Genomic DNA, 12,680 nt, shown 5'->3' on the forward strand with positions numbered 1-12,680 from the left:
CGCACGAGCGGGACCTTATTTTGTTGATGCCTGAGAACACTATTTTGAAACACCTTGCCTTCTTCCTCGCTCAACCCATGAACTCCTAGTTTTGCAAAAGAACTTTCCTTTTTCCAATTTATACAATTCACCTTTTAAGAATTCAAACAACTTCAAGGACTTTTATCACACTGTTGCTTTAAGTTCCACTTTACTTTTCTTCATGCAATCAAACTCTTATTGGCCACATAATTAGGTCCAGGTACATACAGGTTTTTGCAGAGAGCAAGATGTTTTCAACTTTAGCTCCCACCTGCAAACCAGTGCAGGTTTTCCAAATCTTCCTGCTGGGACTCAGCTTCAGACACAGCCATCTGCAAACTTTCTTTTTGGCACACTTTACACTTTTCTTGCCCATCTTAACTGAAGCAAAGACAATTTGCATTGGCAACAACTACTCTTTTTTTTTTTTCATTGAAGTCTTTAAACAACAAAACTTGTTTTTTTACATACATCCAGGACTTTCCACAGGCAAATAGCCAAACTTCTTTGCACAGGTTTTTTGGACCACACTCCGCTCACAACTTAGTGAATCAGCAGAGGGTTCACTACAGTAACCAGCACTTTTTAAAAACTTTTTGCTTTCTTTGCAACACAAATAGTTGCTGAACAGGTCACAGGTATATTGCTTCTTTTTCGGTCTCTCCACAGACATTAATGGTTGCTTTCTCTGCAACACAGCTTTATAAGAGTTTGTTACTTGATAGTGGTATTCAGCATGTTTCACTCACCACCACTGCATCTTGTTGGGTAGGCGGTCAGCGGCGCATTGGCTGACCTTAGAGATCCCAATTCTAACACCACTTGTGACACTGAAACTCAGCAGATGGCAGACAACGCCTTCTGACACCAGGCGACCCTAGCTCTGGATAGACATACACTTCCTGCCTAGTCACCGTCCAAATAGCTTGGCATCAGTAATAGAATAATACAGGTTTAAATACAATTAACCCCTCAACTGTAGTCTAAATACCTCATTAGACCCTGTCCTCCACCTGTATATGTTCAACCGAGGAGTCTCATTCTGCAAGAACTTAACCCTTTTGACAACTTATCCTGCAGATTGTCAAAAACCCTTACAATTCCTTTTGACATATGCCAGCCTACCATTCTCTTTGCCCCACATGATACTTTATTACAAACTGATTTTATATTACAAATAAAAAGTTCATATTTTATTAGCTTTTATGTCCCCAATTTTTATTTCATCATAGTTGTAAAAAAAATAAAAACAATAAATATAAATAAAATCACTAAAGCGAAAATACAGGTTGACTTATGTGGATCCATTTATAAAGTAGGTGACACACGTGGGTGGACAAACTGGACGATGGGGCTCAGGGCGAGTCAGCAAGTAAACCTGTGAGAGAATTAGAGAATTTGGGGACCACAGACATGGCGGCATTGAGCCAGTTTGCTGTGTAACAAGTGTAAATACAACAATAAACATATTATAGATGTCCAGTCAGAACTAAATTCCTCAGTAAAGGTCTATGACATAAATATCTGTAATATATTCTTTTAAATAGCTCCTAGCAGCTCCTGCAGCGTTTGCCTATGTCTGAATCAGGCAGCATCTAGTAGAGTCTGCTTCTTGATCCATTTAATCTCTTCCTGAAGACTGGCAGTGGTGATAAATCTACATTTCCCAACATTCAGTGCTGGAACAGCTGAGTAGAGGTGGTTCAGTTAATGTCAGATAATGTATGAATATCCTACACTTGGCCTTTGTGGATGTTTAACCTCCAAGACCCATACTGCCATTACCTTAGACACGGTTGCTCGTAAAACATTAGCAAGTTAAGTGATCTTGGTTACTGAAGCACCTAAAAAATGCATCCCAACAGTCATTGAAGACTTCTCCTGCAGGAATGTGGGCACCCAGGGCAAATATATGCAACTCAGGTGGTCTAGAATTTTTATACACGACCCAGTGACCATACCAATATGTTATTTGCTTAATCAATGCATGAGCCACACCTGCCTGAAAGCTCCTGTTTTTAACATACTTGGGGCTAGATTTACTAAACTGCAGGTTTAAAAAAGTGGAGATGTTACCTATAGCAACCAATCAGATTCTAGCTGTCATTTATTTAGTGCACTCTACAAAATGACAGCTAGAATCTGATAGGTTGCTATAGGCAACAGCTCCATTATTTCAAAACCGCAGTTTAGTAAATATGCCCCCTGGTGTCCATCACATACCTACGTTTCCATGTTTTGTACACTACCTATATATCTGTAAATGTTCTTAGCAAGCTCTTGTAGACACGATAACTTATATTTTAGAGTCTCTCAAATAAACATGTTTCTTAATACAAAATTGAACCACAGGTCACATATTCCCCCTTACATAATCTGGTTCGCACATGAAAAATGTTAAGATCCCACACAGCTTGATCCTTTTCGGATCGCATCTAGTTTTACAAATCTATGAAAAACAATAAAGAAATTCTTTATTTTCCTTCTTAGGGAATTCCCAAATCACCAATGGACTTAGAAATAACAGTTCGTCTCTCCAAATTGTTCCTCTGGATATATGTCTTGGATGAGGTCCTGTTTTATTGGTTTATTTGCTCTCTGATTGATCATGGCTCAGTTGGAGCTATCAATCGTTTGTCAATTTCTGAAGAGTCGTGAGATCAGATTCAGTCTATCAAGGGAACATATACAATATATTGTATATATTAATAACTATACTAAGCTGAGTTTGGAAACGCATTGTCTCATTTTAGTTAAAACACATAAATGAATGTAAAATTCAAAACATGCATTATGTGTAAGGAAGTCAATGATGATTGTCCATTTATTAACACTTCAAATAAAATCATGTATTTTTCTTGACCCCCTCCATCATCCCCATCTTTCTGTACACCCCCTTCCGTTATTAGCTCACTTTGAGAAACTTTAAAAACTAAGTAACCTAAACAAATAAACTTATTCAGGAGAAGAGACTCATGGGAAATATCTTATTTGATTACACTCCCATAAGATTGTTTTCACAAACTAAAGGTTACTGTTCTTCTAGGAGACAAAAAAACTCCAAAATAACGTGACCATTTGAAAATATTATTTGGAGAACTAGGCTGAAAAACCTCCTGGTGGGTCTTCCCGAACTCAAAGAGTGAATTAAGACAAGATCAGACATAGAAGCCATCGTAGGTCTAGTTGAAAGGAAACTCATTAATCTTGTTTACGTCACAGGACAGGCCGGGAGCAGTTTATCACGGCTGCTGTGTAGTAGACCAGCTTGTCACGCTGACGCTATTTAAGAGGAAATGACAAAGCTCAGCGTTTTATTGCTCTGCACGGCGACAGAGGTCCTATTAATAAGGCTTTGTCACAACACGGAATCTTGTGTTACAGGAATGAAATAGAATAATGAGCAGTAAACAACTGTCACACAGACACAAAGGAAGAATTAAGTTACTGAAATATCGCTTACCCTAAGGAAACAAAATGAGCCATTTTAAGAAAATTACATTTAAATAAATAGTCAATAAATTTAAAATACACATTTATCCAAGATAAAGAATGTTGTAAGCATGTATGAATGCATGCTACACTTTTGCTAACGGGGCTACCAAATAAATTGTGTGCCCAGGCAGAGATATAGGAAAAGTGCAATAGGGAGGCTTCGTTACCAGGCCCGACGTGACTGCTTTGATAACAGAGCAGACACTGAATGTACATACAAAAACTGCTAGTTCCCCCCATAGCTAGTTATTTATCTGTCGGGTGTGTACAGAAGACTAAGGGCTAGATCTACTAAGCTGCGGGTTTGAAAAAGTGGGGATGTTGCCTATAGCAACCAATCAGATTCTAGCTTTCATTTATTTAGTACATTCTACAAAATGACAGCTAGAATCTGATTGGTTGCTATAGGCAACATCTCCACTTTTTCAAACCCGCAGCTTAGTAAATATACCCCTAAGGCTCACAGGGTTAAAGGTCAATCACACAGAAATAATCTGTGTACTACACTCAGCGGGTTACTAATGTTTAGTGTGCCAAAGAGGACACTGTCTCCACATTGTGAGGACATCTGACCAAGGACTTCATCCCAGCCAGACAAGGACATAAAGATAAAATGTTAGGAGACAGAACCTAAGACATTTTAAATTGTATCTATTATCTCACCAATCAGTGGCAGATTTATCAAACCTTCTAATAAGTAAAAGTGGAGATGTTGCCCATAACAGCCAATCAGATTCTAGCTATTATTGATCTAGAATGTACTAGATAAATATCTGGAATCTGATTGGTTGCTATGGGCAACAACCAAACAGCAAGATCGGTCCTATAAAGTAATAATCTGCCCTTGGTGAACATAGACCATATTCCCTGTATTAGATGGACCACGGACACTTTACTTTGTAATCACCCAATCATTCCACTGTACATCTACTTCTGATCTGATATAAAATACTGCACTATGCACTAAAGTAGTTATACCGCACCAATATGTCCTTGTGTCCTTTAATACATCCCCAAAGAAGAGTGCAGAGGATCAATGGTTTGATTTAATGGTTGTGATATCCCTGTTTTTGCTATATATAGACTTTTGTGACAAAACTGTTACTGTAGCTCTCCTACCCCTCTAGCTAGGGTCAAGCGATTCCCTTGGTGTCCAGTGAATGCGGCTATTGCTTGGGGACTACTTGCTTTGCTCTGAGAAGCCTCAATCTAATTGTAAAAAGCATAGCAATAAATAGTGTAGGAATCTTGATTGAATTCATATTTAGCAGAGCTGTTTAGCAGAGCGTTGGCACCAGTTGGCCAACTTAACAGGTATTACAATATATGGAACACATATTAACTGGTTGTAATACAAGGTGCAATTTAAATTAGCTATAAAGCACCAAAAATGTCCTGGTGTTCTTTAACAGTTTGCCATAAGTGAGTGCAGATGATCCACGTTTGTATGTTTATAATACAATCTGCAGAGTCCTATACATCTCGCTCAAGGTCAAACGTAATTAAACGTTTGGGGGAAACCTTCATCAAATCTATCCAAACGAGACAAAAGATCCAACGTCTTTACACCAGACAAACCATTAACACATCCCCTATAATTAAGTACTGTAAACTCATCATGGGAAGCATTTAAGAACGAAAATAACAGAGTTATTTTGTAATATTTTACAAATTACAGGCGATCGCGGTAACCCAGGATAAAGTCTCTGATCATTTTTATGATTCCTGTCATCTTTTGACTTCAGTGTGATTATCAGCCCTTTGAATACATCGTCATTATCCAAGTGTCACGTTTAACCTACAGACACATAACGGATTATGCACAGAAGCTGGTTTGGAGATTTGAACGATTCCTTAAAAGCAGCTGTCTGGAACATTAAATTGGTTTATTACAGAAGTAAATAGCCTCAGGCAATTACCGAGAAGTGGTTGGAAAGATTTTGGAATGTTACAAAATGCTGAAAGGACCTGTGTAAGTTTTATCATTACATAATATACCATAATATCTATCTTTACAATGCGAATTCAAATTTTGTACCAATACTTTGTAGACTATATATATGTTAACGTTCTGGACTTAGGTTCTCAAATATTAAATATCAAAATCTTAAATTTGCACTGTTGTATGGAGTTACTTTTGCATGTGCTGCAAATAAATGTTTTAAAGAGAAATGCCCCATTATCACGCATAACTAGAGCTACCGATTCAAAGAGACACATAACTGTCTCCCAGCAAGGCCTTGGCTATGTTGAATAAAAGTAGGTTGTAAAGGTAGTGGAAACACTTTTTTAAAGATCAAACATGTGACATGTTGATGTAAAGTAGCCCTAATCCTAAAAACAAGTTGCCACATATTAAATGACTACTAGTAACATTCAGAAACACAGTATAAAGGTAAAAGTTCCTAGACATTGCCAGAACCTGGGCTGTATGACATTGTATTTACATTTGCTGTGCAGCTGAGTGGAAGCTCTTGTACTAGGTTATCAGCTACTCCCTGCAAAAAGAGACTGGCTGCTGCGGACTTTAATGAACAAGAAATTTTCTGCGCATAAGCAGAAACAGACTCATGTCTTCACAACTTTATCTCCAGCTGTTGCTGCTTAGAGAATGGACCCTTGCTGAGTATGTAAAGAACCTGCAGGGATCTCAAGCACCAATGTGATGCTACTACGCTGGGAGAGAAATGTCGTTGAAATATTAACTGGATTGTGTAACTATAATACCAAACAAAACCAAACAAAACGTAAAACTTTCCAGAACGAAGAAGGGAAGATGGATTTTCGCATATGACAAAAGAATAAGGATAAACCTAAAATCGGAATGGCTGTGATGCTGGAGAAGAAAGTTTTCTTAAATGTACCTGGACTATATAACATTCTAAGTATTTAACATTGTCTTAAACTAAACAGTACCTATTCCTCATGTGCTTACCCCCGCCTCTAGCTTCAGGGGCTGACCCACCCCTGCACTAGCACTCCTCACAGGAATCACTCACCTCCCAAATTAAATAAACAAGGATGTTCGACGTTGCAATTTGCAGACACACATTTAAGCAATTGGGAAGTCTCCAAAGTGAAAAGCGAATGTTCCAAGAAATAATAAAAGAAAGAATCAAAAAACTATTATGGTTTAAAAATGTATATATATATATATATATATATATATATATTTATATATATATATTTTCATTAACAGGCATATGTATTTGTGAAACACTTTTGCTGAGCTGAACGAAACGCGTCAGCTGTTTCCTTTTCCAAGAGCAATTAATATATGTTTCCGCAAGTTTAAGTGAATGGATTTACTGATGGAGAAGTATATGACAGTGGCCGTTTTCTGTGTGTCATTTGCGCACGTCTGAATCTAAGCAGCTGGACTAGCAGTGATAAATATGGAACAATCAGCCTATACCATCCTTTAGACACCATATGCTTATATTGGAACCAGCAGCTGTGGTTACTGTTGGCTGCTTGTACAGACGAAGTTTGAGCTATCTGGACTTATCCAAACATGTAAAGGAATATTCTCATCACTTAATAAGGAACTCTTCCATAAAGTATCTATGCCAATTCACTGAATAATTGGTTTGTGCAGTTTGATGATAACAATTAAATCTATTTTATATATATTTATAAGCATGTGTTTTTTCATGAATGCAATCTATATAATTTGTTGATTCTACCAATAAATATATTTATATTTAGTTCTTATTTTCTATTGGGTATACTATTAACTGATGATCAGCGTGTTTTTTTCTATGAAAAAAAGTAATATATAAGTAATATAAGTAATATAAGTAATATATAAGTGTGGGGCAGCACGGTGGCTAAGTGGTAGCACCTCTGCCTCACAGCGCTGGGGTCATGAGTTCAATTCCCAACCACAGCCTTATCTGTGTGGAGTTTGTATGTTCTCCCCGTGTTTGCGTGGGTTTCCTCCGGGTGCTCCGGTTTCCTCCCACACTCCAAAAAACATACTGCTAGGTTAATTGGTTGCTATGAAAATTGACCCTAGTCTCTCTGTGTATGTGTGTATATGTTAGGGAATTTAGACTGTAAGCTCCAATGGGGCAGGGACTGATGTGAGTGAGTTCTCTGTACAGCACTGCGGAATCAGTGGCGCTATATAAATAAATGGTGATGATGTGATGATGAAGTGTGAAGTTCATGTTGTATTAATAATACAATAGGTTAACAGAGACCAAGCCAGTATTACTAGTTGTGGGAAACTGAAGGCAATATATAGGTAAGTTAGGTTTAGTACAGATGTAGACTTTCTTTAACAGTTTGGGAGATACTTACCCCCTCTTACCTCCATTCATAAAAACTGTTTTTGGTGTTGACACTTTGAAACATCTGCTTAGAAGGACAGTGATCTTCAAAGAACGCGTCATGACAAAGTTAGTTTTTACTGTGAATCGCTGAAAGCGTTTCTTGGGGTAATTGAGCATGTTGACCGATTCACCATAAAAATTACCCTTTTTTCATACCAACATGTTCTGCGCCCTCCCTATTATGCTATTTAACGTGGAACTGTCATCTAAACACAGTGGATACAGCCATTTTGTGGAATGACATAATATTCATCAGAATATAGCCTATCCATTCACTGGAACTAGTACCTCATGAATATTAGCCAGTACCTCATGAATATTAGCAAGTACCTCATGAATATTAGCCAGTACCTCATGAATATTAGCCAGGCCTCATGAATATTAGCCAGTACCTCATGAATATTAGCCAGTACCTCATGAATATTAGCCAGTACCTCATGAATATTAGCCAGGCCTCATGAATATTAGTCAAGCCTCATGAATATTAGCCAGGCCTCATAAATATTAGCCAGGCCTCATAAATATTAGCCAGGCCTCATAAATATTAGTCAGGCCTCATAAATATTAGTCAGGCCTCATAAATATTAGTCAGGCCTCATAAATATTAGTCAGGCCTCATAAATATTAGTCAGGCCTCAGTGTTTCAGTGATGTTCACAACAGATTGTTAGGCTGAATACTGGATACATCTATAGTATCTACACTTTTAGGTTGTCAGAGAGCTAATTGAACAAGCCACGGGTCTGTCCAATCAGCTCTTCTCCAACAATCTTGAACAGAGCAGTTTGCATTCAATAATATCCAGGCTGTCATACCTGGAGAATTCCACATAGAAGGTTTTAATTATAATCTCCTGAAATAAGGCAGTTAGCAGATGGGAGTTCAGACTTAACAGTGATATATTACCTGGATTTAACTTTCAAATGTCTGGTTGTTTTTACATTAATTATACAAAATGAGACTTATTATGGAGGGCTAAGGATGAAAGACCTTCACAATTCTATTACATGGAGAATTTCACTAAAAAAAATGAAAAACTGTCAAATATGTCATGATTTGCACAGATCATAGATACAAAACCGTTTTACACTAACACTATAGATCAAATTTAAAATCGCATAAAATATTGACTAAAGTTACAAATTGCCTACTGAATACAAATGAGCATGTATCCCATGATAAACCTGGCAGCGACATGCTGCTACATTTAAATATACTGCATAACTCTCAAGCTTGTCGGATTGTCTCTAGAAGACACACAATGGTTTCCACTCGCCCAAGGAACGTCTTACAATCTCTCTTCACAGGATGCCGAAACTACGGGAGGCGTGACCGGGCGTCTGGCTTAACAAATCCACTCTCAGCCCTTTCCATTTAACTTCAAAGCATTCTTTTATCGCTACTTAACCCTCCTAAACAAATTGAAACTTTCAGAAATGTGAGGGTGCAATTCATTTCTATTGATAAAAATAAAGAAAAAAGAGAATATTCACATGACACATTCATATTTTAACTCTAGCGCCGAGGACTGAGAAATAAAAGGCCGGAGATAAATAGCGATTGTAGGAAAATACAGGGGGGGAACAATGCAGAGAGATCTGTAGGAGAACTGCTGCATTGCAGACCGGAATTCTTTGTACAAAAGGAATTTAGCCAGCAATAAGGGAAAGCGTTTAGTACATTGGATTAACCTGACAATGTGGTCTGCTTGCACAGAAGCCGAGTTTCGGATGTCGGAGACTTTTTCATATGCAGCCTTTCAGAGGAGTTTAATGCCTCGCAGATCATTAGCAGTGAGCCAGAACGCAGCACGGCACACAGACATAAAAGCAGCCAGATTAGCGCTGCATAACTGAATACATACACACCGACATCTAAAGATGTGTACATACAGCTAACCACGCTGATCACAGCTGAATAGACTTTGTTCTACCTGATACTTACACGTAGAGCTGTTAGTGTCATTTTATTACTAACCATTTTCATTGCCTTTTTTATCATCATCTTTCTCTTTTTTTTTTTTTTTTTAAAATAAACTTTATTTATATTTCAGGCTCTTGCGCAGGAGATTCATAGACATATGTGACTGTATTATGGAGGTGATATTCTACCTCTAATACACAATGTGGTGATATTATGTAATGCTAGGGTGTTGTTGGGGCAAATATCTAGTAGCCCATAACTTTCCAAGAGGCTAATAAGAGCCCAATGTTAAATACCCCACTTATGTGAGCATCAGACCTACCTCAGAACAGCCCCGATTTTCTGGGTACATGGTTCGGTTGGATTACCATCACAGGTCTGTGATTGGCTACTAAGTACTACATCCGTTTACCCTATCGCTGATTTAAGACAAGTTAGGCAACCTGTGAATCGTCAGATGTTGCGGAGCTACAAGTCCCAGCACGGCCCCTACAACAGCTGGCTGCCTAACTCTCTCGGAAACCACAGGTAGGAGAAGGACTTTGCTACTGAAATATATACGTACGGAATCCACAGCTTAGGGAAAGCCTCAATTTCCTCTTTGGGGTATTCATCCAGCCTCCTGGGAACGATTCTGGGCTGTTTCAATTCTATAGTGAGATTCCGCAAGATGTCTTCTGGGATGTCCTGCAAGAAACAAACACATAACTATAGAAGCCAGAGATATTAGATATTGCTGTTATAGTAACACAATCTAAATTATACTGGTCAGGTTGTGACTCGCCAGCTGTAACAATATGCAGAAACTTCCAACACATACGCAATACAAAGCAGGTATTGTTACCAAGCCTTCTACAAAGGAAAAGTGGAGATGTTGCCCATAGCAACCAATCATATTCTAACTGTCATTTATCCACTAAATTCTAGATAAATGACAGCTAGACTCTGATTGGTTGCTATGGGCAACATCACCTCCTTTACTAATTAGAAGGTTGGATAAATCTAACACTAAGACTTTACTATATATAAATCTCCAATACTGGTTTATACCTTAACTGTCAATATTTGCCACGTTGGCACCATCCTCTGCTTTGCGACTAAATTATACCCAGCTATCTGTTCCCCATGGCAGTTATTAAACAGCATTAAAAAAATCCTCATTATTAATTCATGTTGGGTAATTTACTACACTAAAGGCATTATGTACTCACATATATACAAACTTGTACAATGCAGTAATGCCCAAGATAATCAACCAAACGCTTGTTGTCATTAGTCTGCCTTACAGTAAACCAGGCAAAAGCCAATTGCTGATTGGTTGCTGCGTAAGATATCACCTATGTTTGTAAACTCCATATAAGAACAGTTATAGAAGTCACTGTAGTAACAACATAATGTTAAGATCAAAATCAGAAAACCTGCCAGAATTTATAAAGGCATGTGAGGGAAAATAAAAGAAAGAAACACAAATGAAACAATCATCTTGTGATATTATTATTTATATCCATGTTTCACTCTGAGAAATAAAGATCCTCAGGGGTCTGAATTAATAATGTATTGTTGAAGGCAGAGGATTGAGGCTTTGCTTTAGTGGGATTAATTCCGACTAGACAGATGTCTCAGGTTCCGACAAATCAAGATGTGGGACTTCCGAGGATTTTCTTCAGTCTCGTTCAATTGAACTCCAGGGGGTTGATGTATCAAGCTGAGAGTTTTCCGGTGGGTTTGAAAAACCAATCAGATTCTAGCTATCATTTATTTACTACATTCTACAAAATGATAGCTAGAATCTGATTGGTTGCTATAGGCAACATCTCCACTTTTCAAACCCGCTGGAAAACTTTCTGCTTGATACGTTTACCCCCAGGTACGGTCCTCGATTTTGCGCGCTGGAACAATATTCAGCCTAACGTTGCGCTAGGAACTAGTGATTTCACCGAGTCATGAAGGACCCTTTCACTATGTATATTTTGGGACTTAATAGGCTTTCTTTAAGTATATTGGAACAGACCACTTTGTACTTTATGATCATTATGTGGAGGGGGGAATAAAACAATGATCTACAGGTACTTAACTTGTCCACTAAATACTTCTTATTTTCTGTTTTACACACCAAGAAAATGTAATTTTCTGTCTCTCCAGACTATAGAGCAGCTATTATTAGTTTTACCACAGCATTATCCTATTAGTAATGCCTGGCATGGGAAACCAAAATCAGACATCCCAAACGATTACAGAAATTCCTTATTGACATACTTACATGGAAATATATATATATATATATATATAAAAAAGTTCAACCTCTTAGTAGTGTTCATCTAGTGTAAAACAAAAACCCAGTGAGACCCCAAATAATAAAAGGCAATCAGATTAATATACTGTATTAACCGACCCATTAATGTACTCCTATAATTATAAGAAAGGCACCCAAACTATTTTTAAGTGAAGAAAATCACCTCTCTTGGTAAAGAGTTCTATAGACTGAGGACTCTCAGTGATCAGCTCCTTCTTATGACAATGGAGAAACAGAATGTTCTTAATTCCATTAGAAGTAGATGTCTCAGCCAAGGGTATGAAAAACTCATCAGGCAAATCTATGTATTCACCACAGATGTATTAGACACCTCTAAGAGCCTTTATCAAGACATATCTGACCAAGGATTTTAGGAGATGGGTGTGAGGATTTTGTGGGAGTCGGTAATATATCCACATTAGGAGAAGAGGGCATACAACAGGGCGTGATGTAAGGAGGTGAATGGAGGCAGCAGGAAGCCACAGACTGAGAGTTATATGGAAGGAGCAGAGTCCCCAGCAGCACAGAGTATATCAGGAGATGAGTGATGTGTTAGTGAGGACAGGGCTGCATGTGACAGAGGCAGTAACATGATGTGAGGAGGGGAATGGA

The 12,680-nt window shown here is 38.0% G+C and overlaps 1 protein-coding gene across 1 annotated transcript in view; it reads right to left on the reverse strand.

Moving 5' to 3' along the window:
* MRPL13 (mitochondrial ribosomal protein L13) overlaps positions 1-12,680 on the reverse strand; it is a 59,614-nt gene that overhangs the window by 8,531 nt on the left and 38,403 nt on the right. The window contains exon 6 of the mRNA XM_075214015.1: positions 10,341-10,462. Coding sequence (XP_075070116.1) covers positions 10,341-10,462 — 122 coding nt within the window. The remainder of the gene's footprint in view (positions 1-10,340; positions 10,463-12,680) is intronic.

This window comes from Mixophyes fleayi, chromosome 5 (assembly GCF_038048845.1).
Source record: "Mixophyes fleayi isolate aMixFle1 chromosome 5, aMixFle1.hap1, whole genome shotgun sequence".
In the NCBI taxonomy this organism is placed as follows: Eukaryota; Metazoa; Chordata; class Amphibia; order Anura; family Limnodynastidae; genus Mixophyes; species Mixophyes fleayi.